Genomic DNA, 15911 nt, shown 5'->3' with positions numbered 1-15911 from the left:
CATACAAAAGTCAACTCAGGATGGATTAAAGACTTAAATTTAAAACCCCAAATCATAAAATATCTGGAAGAAAACCCAGGCAATACCATTCTAAGAACAAGCAAAGATTTCATGATGAATATGACAAAAGCAATTGCAACTAGAACAATTTTTTTTTTTTACAAGAGGGATCCAATTAAACTAAAGAGCTCCTGCAAAGCTAATGACACTATCAACAGAGTAAACAACCTACAGAACAGAATATTGGTAAATCATGCATCTGACAAAGGTCTAATATCTAGTATCTATAAGAAACTTAAATTTACAAGAAGAAAACAACCCCATTAAAAAGTGGGCAAAGGACATGAATAGACACTTTTCAATAGAAGATATACATGTGGCCAAAGAGCATATGAAAAAATGTTTAACATCACAAATAATGTAAGAAATGCAAATCAAAACCACAATGACATACCATCTCACATCAATCAGAATGGCCATTATTAAAAGGTCAAAGGAAAATAACATGCTGATGAGGTTGCAGAGAAAATGGAACACACATACACTGTTGGTGGAAGTATAATGCTTTATGTCTATAGAAGCAAACCAACAGTACCCCAGGCATTTTCAAATGCCGCCTAAGAGGGGCGATATTGCCCTGGTTACTTCCAAACCTGTTTTTTTGTTCTTTGTTGGCACTGCCTCAACTATGTGACTCTTTCTAACTTGTAAAGTTCTATATACATCTACACCAAGATTTCTGATAAATAGCCCCAACAGTCCCCTTTTAATAGAGGTCAAGATGGCTTCCAAAAGATTTTTCTTCACCCAGTGGTTTGCAAGGTTTCTATTTCTTGGTTTATATTTTTTTCTATGTTCAAGCAAGCTACAAAGAAGCACAAATTTAAAAATCAGATGAAAATAGAGCTTCTCTGTTTCAATATTAAGGGTTTGTGTGTACAGTGCTGGTGAGGAGGGTGACTACGAATGGGGATAGTGAAGTATGATTTTAAAATAATCTTAATTGAAAAGGATAAGACTCTGATACAAGTACAAACTCTACTGAGGACAGATATTTATATAAATTATATCAATTTTATATAAAAATATAGATTATATAAATATATAGAATTTATATAAAAAGCTATATAAAATATATATTTTATATATCTATATATAAATACATGAATATAATATATTCATATTATAGCATATTCATAATTTATATAATCTATTCATAATTTATATATAAAGATTTTTATATATCTTCCTTTATATGGCATTCCTTAAATTATACTTTCCCATAAGATGTAAGATACTTATTCTGCCTGCAGCTGCCAAAGCTAATGATGAATATAACTCTCTAAGAGAACAGGAATGTTTAGTAGCTTTCTCAGGAATGTTGATATGGAAAATATATCTAGGCAAATCTGCCATATTTGTTAGCCTGCCACAGTTCAGAATGGCCTGAATGGCCTGAATCTAAATTCACAGGATGACAAGATAAGGTAGGAATGTAAAGAAGGGTATCTCTGGGATAGGATCAGAGATATTGGAGGGGGGAGTTGAGCCATCTTCCCTAAATGTGCACCCCGCCCACTAAGCATCGACAAGTCTAGAACTTACTTCATTCTTCACTGTGGTTGTGTAAACATTTGTGTGTGTGTGTGTGTGTGTGTGTTTAGATAAATTGTGACAGTGATATCTAGTTTGTAGTAGCATACAAATTAAATTAATTCTATATATGCTAAACATTTAATAGGTATGTGACAATCATTTACTATTATTATTATTATTGTATTGTTCTTAGGTAGTTCAGAAAAGGAAATTAGAAACAGCAGTGAATGATCATGAATAATCACTTAAGTGAGTTCATATTGTCCTAAATTTGACACAGCTCTGATCTTTACTGGAAACAAATTATTTTCAGTTCTTTTTCTTGATAACAATATTATTAAGCATGGTAGATAATTTGTGTCTTGGGAAATATCCCCTTTCATATGTTTGTGACAAGAATGTGGCAGCCATTCTCTAAGGTAAAAATAATTGTGTTCAGAAAATTAAAATAGCTGCTCACATAAATACTGATTAATGCTAGAAAGTTGATGCTAATGCATAGAGGAGATATGTAAGATTTCCAAAGGGGAAAATTTCTGTTAATTTTTACATGTTTTTAGAAATTATAAAAACACTTTTTCATCTCCATCTGGAGCATTCGAAAGCTGTTTGTTTCAGTCAGTGGAATGTCCTTGAGAAAACTGCTTACAAAACAATTTCATCAAGTTTTTTAAAGTGCCATCATTTATTTTATCTATTTATTTTTTTTTAGACAAAGTCTTGCTCCGTCGCCCAGGCTGCTGAAGTGCCGTGATGCGATTTTGGCTCACCACAACCTCCACCTTGGGATTTAAGCAATTCTCCTGCCTCAGCCTCCTGAGTAGTTCATGCCACTGCACTAGGCCTTTTTTTTTTTTTTTTTTTTTTAGTAGAGATGGGGTTTCACCATGTTGGCCAGGCTGGTCTTGAACTTCTGACCTCAGGTAATTTGCCCATCTCAGTCTCCCAAAGTGCTATGATTACAGAAGTGAGCCACCGTGCCCAGCTGCCATCATTTTTTTTAAGACAGTAGCTTTATTGTTATTGTTAGAAATAAATGGAGACCCAGCTGTGGTGTAAAAGTGTTAATGAATTAGAGAGGGTTTAAACAATGTGGGCAGCATGATTCACTGAAGATTTCTTAAGTTATATGTATTCAGGTCTGTGGTTATATATATATATGTGTGTGTACATATACATATACACACACACAGCCCTACAATTAGTTTTCTTAATGAAAATGCTCATCTACAGATTTTCGCTTTATAATAAGACAATTTCTATGTAGATGATCCCAAATGATTATTTCAAAATATGATTAGCTTATATTACTAGGAAACCATTTGTTTCTAATTTCTATACTTTATCAGAACTCAGTTGGACTTAGTGATAGTGGCTAAGAGATGGATGGTGTATTTCTCATTTCCTAAGATTTACATTGTAGTTTTTTGTGTAATTCATAATGCTCATTTATATGAAAATAATTTTTAAATGTTATCACAAAGGGCAGACATTAGTAAAAACTAGGATATTCAGAAAAATAAGAAAATTATATTTCTCAAAAGTTTTACTTCTTGCTAATCACTTATACGCACATAAAATATTTTAAGAATAGCTAAATTATTTTGATACTTTGAACTGTTATGTTTTTATAATAATTCTTCAGAATACTTCGTATTATTATGTTTAAAATTACCCTTTGATACACTAACACTTTACATATTTAATTTAGGAAACAGAGTCACTACCACCATAGGGTTTGCATGCATCTTTGTCCTTCTTTCCTTTCCCTGTATTCCCAGCACACATAAAAAAATGTATAGTCACTAGGACAGGGAGTCATTCCTTTTTAGAACTTATTTTACTCCTGATTTCCTAAAGAAAAAGGAAATATTACTGGGTTCATAAGGAAGTGGTCAAATCCTGACATCTTTAAAAAGTGTGCAAAGGATCTGAACAGACATCTGTCAAAAGAAGACTTACAAGTGATCAATGGGTATATTAAAAACGTTCAACATCATTAATCATCAGAGAAATGCAAATCAAAACCTAAAAGGCTATCATCTCACTCTAGTTAAAATGGCTATTAGGAAAAAGAGAAAAAATAAATGCTGGTAAGGATGCAGAGAAAAGGGAACTCATATACTGTTTATGGGAATGTAAATAAATATAGCCATTATGGAAAATGGTATGGAGATTTCTCAGATAAACTAAAACTATAACTACTTTATGATCTAGTAACCCTCCTATTGGTTATTTATCCAACGGAAAGAAAACAAATATATCAAATGGAGACCTGCACACCCCTATTTACTACAGAACTTTTCACAATAACCATGATAGGAAATCAACTTAAGCGTCCATCAATAGATTCATGGAAAAAGAAAATGAGGCACATTTACTCAATGGAATACTATTCAGCCATAAAAATCATGAAGTCCTTTCATTTGCAGCAACATGGATGAAAATAGAGGTCATTAGGTTAACGAAATAAGCCAGGTACAGAAAGACAAATATCATATGTTCTCACTTACAGGTGAGAGCTAAAAATGTTGATCCCATGGAGATAGATAGTACAATGATAGTTACCAGATGTGGTGATGGGTGAGGAGGTGGGGTAAAGAGAGGTTGGTGAATGAGTACAAACATACAGTTAGATAGAAATAATAAGTTCTAGTGTTAGCTAGAATAGTAGACTGACTACAGTTAACTATAATTTCTTGTTTCAAAATAGCTAGAACAGAAGATTTCAAATGTTCCCAACACAAAGAAATAATAAATGTTTGAGGTGATGGGTATCCTAAACACCAAGATTTTATCATTACACATTGTGTGCAAGTATCATAATACCACATGTACCCCATAAAGGTGTAAAATTGTTAGGAGTCCATCAATCAATAAATAACATGTATAGCAAAAACAGTCTTGGAAAAAAGATACATCTACAATTATATACAGGGATATCAACACCTCTTTCTCATCAATTATTAGAACTACTGAACAGAAAATTAGGGGAAAAAAAGCAAAATAAATAAATAAATAAAAAACCTTAAATAAAACCATCAACAAACATGCTCTAATAGACATTTGTAGGACACTCCATCTACCTCCATTCTGTTGATTTATATTTTTATCCATAGGCCCCCTGCCCAAACAAATTACTTAGAAGCTCAAATGATTAAATTTCTACAGAGTATGTTTTCTGGTCATGATGAAATCTAATTAAAAATCAATAAGAGAAAGACAACAAAAATCCTCAAACACTTGTAAATTAAGTGTCTCTCTTTTAAACAATCCCTGTGTCAAAAAAGAAATATCAAAGGAACTAAAAATACTAAACAAATATGAAAAAAACCAACATACTAAATTTGTGAAATACAGCTAAAGCAGTATCCAGAAGGAAACTTATAATACTAAATACAATAGAAAAAAAGAAAGGCCTCAAATCAACAATCTGAGCTTCCACTTTAGGAAACTAGAAAATTAAGATAAATCCACAATAATTAAAAGAAATAAAACAAAAATGGGAGCAAAAATCAATTTAAAACAGAAAAATTGAGAAAACCAATGAAACTAAAAGCTGGTTCTTTAACAAAACTCAATGAAACTGACACACTTCTAACATGACTGGTAGTGGTTAAAAGAAGAAGTCGCAAATGATCAATTTCAGAAATAAAAGAAGAGATATCACATAGACTCTGCAAGTCTCAACAGATACTTAAGAAAGCACACTGAACAACTTTACACACACACATTTGACAATTTAGAACAAATGAAACAATTACTTGAAAAGCACAGACTACCAAAACTATCCAGTATGAAATAAATTACCTTACTTGACATATAACTTAGAGTAATTAAATCTATAATTTAAAAAAGCTTCTGAAAAAGAAATCTTCAGTCTCAGATGATTTCAGTGGATAATTCTACCGAAACATTCAAAAGATAATTATAACCAATTCTAAACATTATCTTTCAAAAAATGGAAGAGGAGGGGACATTTCTAACTCATGTTTTTGAGAACAGCATTAATCAGATGGGAAAACCAGACAAAAAGAATGCCATAATAATAATTAAAATTAAAAACTTAAAATTAAAAATCAAACTACAGCCCAATACCTCTATGTAGTTAGACACAAAAAATAATGACCAATTAGAGCAAATTCAATGCAATAATGTATACAAAAATACATAACAATACCAAGTGGATTTTATTACAGGAATGTAAATCTTGTTCAATATTTTTAAATTCAATCAATGTAACCCAGCATTTCAATAAGCTACATAAGAAAAATGGCATTATATTATCAATTGGTGCAGACGAAGCATTTGACATAAACACACATTCTTGGTAAGACCTTCAAAAAAATTAGAAATAGGGGAATTAGGAATTGTTTCCCCAAATATATGTTGAAGTCCTAACTTCAGTGCCTATGAATATGACCTTATTTTAATATAGAGTCATATCAGATGCAATCAAGCCAGGATGAGGTCATTATGAATTTTTAATGCAATATAACTGGTTTTATAAGAAGAGGAGAAGATATACAGACAGGGACACACAGAGAGAATGGCATGTGATGATGAAGGCAGGGATTGGAGTGATATATGTACACACCAATTAACCCTAAGGATAGCTGGCAACACCAGAAGCTAAGAGAAATTCATAGATCAGATTCTTCCCTAGAGCCTAGAGAGAAAGCATGGCTCTGCTGACACCTTATTTTTTAAATTTCTAATCTCCAAAACTGTGAGAAGATAAATTTCTGTTGTTTTAAGCCACCTAGTTTTTGGTAGTTTGTTACAGCAGCTCTAGGAAACTAATACAAAGATGAACAAATTCCTCCACCTGTTGAAAGTTACCTTAAAATATTATACAGCTAACATCATATGTAATGGTAAAAGGCTGAATGCTTTCTACCTAAGTTTGGAAAAAATGGCAATGATGTCTACTCTCATCAGTCTTCTTCGACATAGTACTGGAAATCCTAGCCAGTGCAATGAGGCATAAAAGGGAAAAAAAAGTCATACAGATTGAAAATGAAGAAATATAACTATCCCTTTGTGTGGAAGACATGATTGTCTATATAGAAAATGCCAAGGAATCCAAAAGCAATGCTTATAGAATAAATAACTGTTCAGAAAATTCAGAAGATACAAAATAAGCACACAGATATCAATAGCACATCTACATGCTAGCAACAAACATGGAGCCTGAAATTGAAAACACAATAGCATTTATAATCACTCTAAAAGTACACAATCTACATGAAAATATATCAAAACTTGCACAGAGTCTATAATCTGAAAATTATAAAACACCAATGAAAGAAATAGAAGATCTAAGAAAATTGAGAGATCTACCATATGTGGTATGGATTAGTAAAATATATAGTAGTGTATGTAACACAGTAAAAATGTCAAATGTTAGCAATTTGATCTATAAGCTTAATAAATTTCTTTCACAATAACATAAGAATTCTGTAGATGTATATAAGCTTATTTTTATAATATATATACAGAGGTAATGGAAGTAGAAGAGCTGAAATAATTTTAAAAGGAAATCATAAAGTGAGAGGAATCACTATACCTGACTGTGGTGTTATTAGCAAAGGATAAAGAGAACAGAATAGAAAACCCCAAACTAGACTGACACAAATATATCCACCTTGACTTTGGACAAAGTTTCAAAATCAATTCAATGGAGGAAAGATAGTCTTTTAAACAAATGTTGTTGGACATCCTTAAGGAAAATGATGAACCCCCAACCTAAACCCCACGCCATATGCAACAGTTAACTTAAAATATATAATGGCTTTAAATTTGAAACATAAAACTCTAAAATTTTTAAAAGAGAACATGAAAGAAAATCTTTGGGATTTTGTAAGAGATGGGTCAGAGTGGTGGGAGAAACCATAGAGAAAGGAGCAGGCCTTCTGAAAGGTTGTAAGGCTCTGCAAAGCTTGGTGGAGGAGGGGGTATGCAGAATAGCTGAAGGCAGCTGTTCTCTTACCCTGAGGCAGAGAGTGAGGAGTAGGTACAAGGGAGCGTAGGAGAATTTATCTTAAACAGCCTTAAACATTTAAAAGTTCTTGGGCATTGTGTCGAACAATTTATATACAATGCATTATTTGTTCTCATGGCAACATTATGGGTTATATTTTATCTCCACTTTAAAAATGAGGAAATGGAAGCTCAGAGAAGCAAAAACATACAGCTGAAAGTCCCACAGGTATTTAGTGGTTGAGCAAAAAATTATTTTTCATTCTGTTTGACTATGAAACCAATTTTTTTCAGAAGAATATAATTTTTTCAAACTGTAAGAGAAATTTCAGATCATATAGTTTAATATCCACTCGATGTTACAATTTCTTCTACATTACAGGTACTTCTCTGATTTAATACTGAATACTCTCTAGCAAAGTGGAACATTCTGATCCCCAAAACTATCACTAAATTTAACTGTCTTTACCTCCTTAAAGCCTCTCCAACCTGTCTACTTTCCCTCTAAACTTGCCCTGCAAAAAGTTCAAGCAACCTTCAGACAACAGCATTAGCCAACTAACTAATCTACCTCCATTCACTCTTACCCTTTTTGCATTAGTTTTCTATACATTTCAGCTAAATGTTCTTTTTCAAATATACCACTCTGCTGATTTAATGATTTTTTATACTTCTTTGGATAAACAGCAAACATCTTGCCATAGCCTATAAGAACAGTAACTGTTAGGTGCTGGTTTGCTCAGGTCTATTCCAGTTTACCTGGTTACCAAACCTAATTATTAACTATCCTTTTTAATTCTCAAGATGGTTCAAGTTTGGACAGTGAATTTTGTGATTATCTTATCTGTAAAGACTTGTATAACCTGGCTCCAAATACAAGTGATTATACATTTAACTGTTCATCACTCATTTTCACGATAAAGCTGGACAACTGTTACAAAAAACCATTTCAGCCCTCGAGAAATAGATGAAAAATATACAAGGCTAATAGGTGCTTATTCATGAAAACTATTGAACTTCAGATAAGGATAGTGTAAGAAATCACATGCAAAAGACACATATTATGTAATTTCATTTATTTGAAATATCAGAAAGTGCAAGACTATAGAGACAAAGCAAATCAGTGGTTGACTGAAACTGGTAAAGGGTATGAGAGTTGACTACAAAAGGGTTTGAGGGCAATGTGGGGGGAAATGGAAAAGTTCTATATCTAGACTGTGGTAATGATTGCAAATTCTATAATTAAAAATTATTAAAATGTACATTTACAATGAATGAATTTTATGTTATGCATGCTATACCTCAAAAAGCTGTAAAAGTATATTTTACATGTGAGATAGGTAAAAGTACTGTAATACTGCCTATGTTAGCACAAATATGACAAAGACCACTATGATAGAAAGTAAATAAAACATAACATGGAATCAATGTGGGTTTACCCAATCATTTCTGCTTAGTTAAACCATTTGATGTACTAACACAATTGACATTTGCAGAAAAACACTGAAACATCCTTTGAAAACAAATGGAAATATTATTAGTATCCTGTATTTCAATTTTTAATTATCTACTTTTGTTTTCCTTTCTGGTCTTCACTTTGTATACCCTATTTTCCATTTTTTAAACAAAAAATTACGTAGTATATAAAGCTTTGATTCAGAGAACCAATGTTGCACTGGCTTAACCAGCGAAAGATGGACTACAGAATTTCGTATCTTAAATTTCATTCCAAAGTTCAGCATATTCACTAAAACAGCTACACACTTTTGTTTAATATATTACCTTGTCTGACTTGTCAGCCTCAAGTCAAAAACAGATTCCTTAAATAAACCAACTCCTTCAATGTCAATGATAGCATCCACATCAGGTTCAGTAGCGATCATCCTTATAGGAAACTTCCAGATCCCTTCTGTAATGCACTCTACTTTCAGTGTTATTTCAGTCCTTAAATATAAAAGGAGATTTTTAAGAATACCACATGAAGACAAGTAAAGAGAATAAATATAGTAAGGTAATATCAAAGTAAAAATGTAAGCAAACTTTATGTCTCAGTGAAAACACTAGTGCATTTAATTCTTAAAAATAATGTAAATGACTTTTAATTATATTTTAGAAATTATTTCTAGGTCATAGATTATCATTCTCCCTTTGAAATAATTATTTTTAGGGCATTTTATCTACCCTCTAGTTATTTTCTAAGAACCAATAACATATGCAGAATGAATTCTGCAAATTTTCTGTAGCCAGCATAGAATATCATAGTGCATAAGAAGGTAAGAGTAGATTTGGCAAAATGAACCCATGTTTCATACTAATAGATATTCCATTTGGGGATTCTTTTTAAAAATGAAACATTATGAGAAAGTATTTTCAACTCTTGCTTCACAAAGAAAAACTATATTTTCTGTGAAAACATACAAAGCCTATATAATTGACTTAGATGGCAGTTTTAAAAAAATTAAATTGCAATTGGTAAAGACCACATACACCTTGCAGAATAAGATAAAATTGAGTGGCAATTAAGGAAGAAAGTTAGTAGAGATAGATTTTAGACTTCCAAAGCATTTGCCTATGACAAAGAGTGGAGAGAAAGGGCAGTAGCCAGAGTTGACGAATGGTTATCTGTTTGCTTATTTAGGGTAGAAATGACACACATCTAACAGTGTGGTTTCAATATCATAAGTCAGGATTAGAAAAGGAATCTCAAACCTCTTACTTAAAAGTGACAGAAAGAACAGTTCTGGGAACTCTTATTCTTCTTAGGTAGGACTACAAAATTACTCAACGATTTTGTGAGCAACTGGATAATATCTTACCAAATTTGTACAAAGCAGTGTGGCAATTTCTCAACAGAACTACCACTGGACACAGTAATCCCATTACTAGATATAAACCAAAAGTAATATAAAATCATTCTATCATAAAGACACATGTACTTGTGTGTTCATTCCAGCACTATTCACAATAGCAAAGACATAGAATAACTTAAATGCCCATCAAAGGAAGACTGAATAAAGAAAATGTGGTGCATCTACACCACAAAATACCATGCATCCATTAAAAAAAAGAGATTATGGCTGTATGCGGTGGCTCACACCTGTAATCCCAGCACTTTGGGAGACAGAGGTGGGTGGATCAGGAGGTCAGGAGTTTAAGACCAGCCTGGCCAAGATGGTGAAACCCTGTCTCTACTAAAAATAAAAATAATTAGCCGGGTGTAGTGGCAGGTACCTATAATCCCAGCTACTTGGGAGGCTGAGGCAGGAGAATAGCTGGAATCTGGGAGGCGGAGATTTAGTGAGCTGAGATTGCCCTACTGCACTCCAGCCTGGGCGACAGAGTGAGACTCTGTCTCAAAAAAAATAATAATAAAATAAAATAAAAAGATTATGTCTTTTTCAGACACATGGATACAGCTGGAGGCCATTATCCTTGGCAAACTAACATGGGGAAAACCAAGAAACAAAATACCACATGTTCTCACTTATAAGTGGGAGCTAAATGATGAGAACACATGGACAAAAAGAAAGGAACAATAGACACTGGGGCCCACCTGAGAGAGGAGGTTGGAAGGACGAAGAGGAGCAGAATGAGTAACTATTGGGTGCTAGTCTTCATACACAGGTAAAGAAATAATCTGTACAGCAAACTCCCATTGACACGAATTTACTTATATAACAAACCTGCACATGTACCCCTGAACCTAAAACAAATTTTTTTTAAAAAGAAAAGAAAGTTTCACTCAATAAATTAGGAGTTTCACTATCGGTACTTTCCTCTGGAGAAATGCCTCTAAAATTTCAAGAAGTGATGTATACAAAGATATTCATTATTGCATTATACTATCAAAAAAATTGGGATCAAAATTTTAAAATGTTCTTTCAATAAGGTGCTGCTAAAATGAAGTGTGTTGCATAGAAACAATGGAATACTATGCAGTATAATTTAGTTAATGATGACTAATACACAATCTTAACGCATCCAAATATACATTTTAAGCCTATACCTCTTTCACATTCTCCTGTCTTTGTAAATGAAACTATATTACTCTCTTACCGCTATTTCAAGACCATTATTTCAAGAACTGGTTTCTCCACTTCTCCTGTTAGCATCTTACAAGATTTCCACAATTTAGAGCCATTGTTTTCTTTTCTTTTTCTTTCTTTTTTTTTTTTTATTTAACTATCTGTCTTGCAGTAAACCATTCCAAATTAATTTGGAACAAGGAATGGCAGAAGTAAATAAATATGCACATATATGCGCAAAATACAATTGTTAAGTTACATCAGGTATCACTTACACTTACAAAATTTGATGAATCAAGTGCACAAGTTGTCCTAAACTAGTTCTCCAAATATTTAATCTTCAATAGTTTTCTACTGTTTCTAAAATAAAAGACCAACTCATATTATCATGGACCTATGTGAACAAATCCCAGCAAAATTCTCCAAACTTATTTCCTCCTTTGCTCACTCCATTAGAAAAAGATTGGCCTTCTTACTATTCATTGTTTGTGCTAACCACTTCCTGTCTTATGACTTCTGCATTTATTATTTTCTCTGGCTCAAATGCTCTTTCCAACTTTTTTCATCTGTAAGGTCTTTGCTTAGACATCATTTCGTGGAAGACTACCTATCCACTTTATCTGATATGCATCCTGTATAGTTCTCTATTTCCCCTATTTATTTATTTCTTAGGACAATCTAAATTTTGCTTGCTTGCTTATTCATTTATTTCTGTTATCTATCTCTCTCACTAGATGATATACTCCTAAAGTGCAGAGATTTTGTCTTTTTTGTAGATGTTAAATGATTTTTGATAAATTAATATACAGATTCAAATGAATAATACTGAATAATTCCATTCTACAAACCACTTCTTTGAGTTAATGAGAAGCTGCCGACTCAAAATGTGGGACCCACTAGGGCAAGACCACACAATTTCAGGGATGACACAGTGAACCATTTTATAACCAATACACAGATTCATAAAAATGTATATGTGTGATATTTCGTATTTCAAGTTGCCAACAAACTCCGAAATAGAACTTTGTTTCTCATTCTGTTCAGCTCTTGAGAAGGTAAAAAGTTCTAGGAAAATGTCAAGCTAAGGTAATTTGTATTTCTGAAGATACTATAAGACAAATGATAGCTATTATTTCTTTATTTAGAAAAATGTCTAGACATGTTAAATTAGGATCATCAGATTGATTCATTACAATATTAACCATTGTTCTCATATGTTTTTGTATTGGGCCCTTGATTTTTATTGGAAAAAGGCCCATAGGAATAATTTTCCTGCCTTTCTTTTGTAAAATTATAACTTAGCAAATTGTTTATTATTTTTATTATGCATAACACTATATTCTGTGAAAAGATGAATGTCAAAATTACCTAGTATTCACTGTTGGAAACATGATATATTTTCTTTTTACCAAAACATAAAAAAAGTTCTTTTTAAACTTGCCCACAAAAAAAGAGAAGAATTGAATTGAATACTAATTCACTAATCTAGGTAAAGCATAGTATAATTATTTTCCTTTTAATTTTCATAGCTTAATGCTATTGGTGTAATTTTGATTTTTCTCATTTAATTGTTTCTCTTGCATTGACATTTTGGTCGACGACGAACTGTACGTACAATGGTTTTCCATATGATTATCATACAGTATGTTTACTGTACCTTTTCTGTGTTTAGGTACACAAATATTTACCATTGTGTTACAGTTGTCTTCATTATTCAGTATAGTAACATCTTGTGTATGTTTGTAGCCTAGAAGCAATAGGTTATGCCATATAGCCTAGGTGTGCAGTAGGCTACACCATCTAGGTTTGTGTAAATACACTCTATGATGTGTGCACAATGATGGAATCACCTAAGGATGCATTTCTCAGAACATATCTTTGTCTTCAAGTGATACATGATTGCATATATAAAAGAAGGAATCATAGTAAATGAATATATGTACATATGCACAAAATAGCATTGCTATACCATATCAGAACAACACACTGTGAAATTTATCTCACAGAAATTTATCAATCATCAAAAAATGTTGCCCTAAATTAGTTTCCCAAATATTCACCAAGATGTTCTAAATCCACAAAATTTTTAATGAGTACAAATTCACATTGGCTCTGCCCATATTCACAAATAATAACATTGTTCCCTTTCTAGTGTTGCTGTAATTTCTGCATCATTGCATTAATACAATATGAAGCAAAATGTGAAAAAAAATTAACAAACGAATATATAAAACTATGAAAAATAAAATACAAAAAATGGAAAATGTCAATGTGTATGATATACTTTCTTCTTATAGCTTGATTTCATTATGGCTTCCTTAAGATGACCCTGTATGTTTTAGTTATCAGACTACATATTCATCGCCACTTTACACATATGACTACATCAAATACAAGGCTGAACTTTAGAAATTGACTTAGCAATCCCACTACTGTGTATATACCCAAAGAAAAATAGATCATTATACCAAAAATCCACATGTACTCATATGTTTATTGCCACATTATATTCACAATAGCAAAAACATGGAATTAACCTGTGTGGCCATCACTGGTGGATTGATACACAATGGAATAACATGCAGCCATCAAAAAGAATGAAACCACGTCCTTTGCATGCACCTATGTCCTCTTTCCATGGTCGGGGCTGGAAGCAATAACTCTAAGCAAATTAAGGCAGGTATAGAAAACCAGACACTGCATGTTCTCACTAATAAAAAAGAACTAAACATTCAGCACCTGTGGCCATAAACATGGGAACAACAGACACTTCAAACTACTACTTGGGAAGGGGATAGGTTAAAAAGTTACCTATTAGGTACTATGTTCCCTGCCTGAGTGCAATATACCCATGTAAAAATCCTACAGATGCAATACCTGTATCTAAAATAAAAGTTGAGAGAAAAAAAAAAGAAATCATTAAAAACACAAATAATATTTTCAATTGTTTTTTCATTGCCAGGCTGTACTTTGTGCATATCAGGTGCTCATCAGTATCTCTGCATTCAGGCACAAATAAAGACCTATTTCAGAGTGAAATATCACATAGTTTTTGCAGATGCTATGTAGCAGGTATCCAAAAAGCAAACATAATGACACTGGATGAAGTTTCCCAGAGGACAGACATCTAAAGGCCACCCTTCCCACAGATTCATTTATACCTTACTAAGGAATATGTAATGTTATGTATCGAGTAGTAAAATGTAATGAAAGCAGCTGCAATGTAAAACATAGCTTAGGCAATTTGCATCATTTGAACTGGTTCTAATAAGCAACATCAAGAAATATCATGTTGCTATTGCACAACACTAAGTCAGCTTTTTTAAAAAGATTTTACAAAATAGACTACTCTCTTTCATTAATCTGATCTACTAATGACCTTAGGGAGATCATAATTCTTGAGGGATATCTTAGATTTCCAACTATTTAGACTACATTTTTCTCATGATAATATTTTTTGGAGATAGATGTAAACTAGCTCAAAATATTTCTCTCAATAATATCAAACAAGTACTGTAATTCAAATATTGAAAAATCAAAAAATCAACATTAATACATTTAAAAGACTAATAATATTGTTTAAATAAAAAAGAGGAAAGTAGACTTACCTTAATGGCATATTTGGTGAGAATATCAGATTGAAGATCAATATTATACTTTCAGTCATAGTATCATAAGATTTTTTAATCAAATATAAAGCTATACAGGGTTCCAACTTATTCTTCATAGCTTCAGATTCATATTCAATTTCATACTGAAATTGACGTCTTCTAGAAATGGCTAGGAAAAATCAAGATTAAAATATATTTCAATTTAATTAAATATGCATAGATTTAATATCAATTACCTGTCAAGACTAATAATGCACAGGTATTTAGAGGAAGGGAGGAGGTATATATTATTTATTTTTGTGTCTATAAAGTCTAGTGCATTATCAAGAATATAATGATAGTATATTTTTGTTAAAAAGTCAATAAATAAATGAATGCATATAAAAATAAACATAGAAGACAATTCTCATCACTTTTAAATCTTTATAATTCAGGTCTATAAAACAAGAAAGACCACATGGAAATTAATAATCGTTAACTACGAAATGAAAATAATGACATTTGCTCTATATAATAAGTATATTAAAAACCAATAGACTTACAAAAAAAAAAGTGGTTTAAATTTTGCTTTGAATTAAGTTTAAGTAATATAGAAATAACATTTCAAACTATTAGAGCAGGATTTTCAATTTCTGGTATACTTGGATTACCAAAAACTGTCCCTCATGTTTTAGCAATGGAGTATAAAGACAATATG

At 32.1% G+C, this 15911-nt stretch overlaps 1 protein-coding gene across 1 annotated transcript in view; it reads right to left on the bottom strand.

Annotated features, from left to right (window-relative positions):
* CFAP47 (cilia and flagella associated protein 47) overlaps positions 1-15911 on the bottom strand; it is a 443615-nt gene that overhangs the window by 7820 nt on the left and 419884 nt on the right. Inside the window, exons 61-62 of the mRNA XM_032286197.1 lie at positions 15212-15383; positions 9361-9522 (exon numbers count right to left, since the gene is read on the bottom strand). Of these exons, the coding sequence (XP_032142088.1) occupies positions 9361-9522; positions 15212-15383 (334 nt within the window). The remainder of the gene's footprint in view (positions 1-9360; positions 9523-15211; positions 15384-15911) is intronic.

Source organism: Sapajus apella, unplaced genomic scaffold (assembly GCF_009761245.1).
Source record: "Sapajus apella isolate SASKATOON/1434 unplaced genomic scaffold, GSC_monkey_1.0 scaffold17, whole genome shotgun sequence".
In the NCBI taxonomy this organism is placed as follows: domain Eukaryota; kingdom Metazoa; phylum Chordata; class Mammalia; order Primates; family Cebidae; genus Sapajus; species Sapajus apella.
Note: the sequence above shows the minus strand (reverse complement) of the source record. Positions and strands in the feature narration are given on the sequence as shown.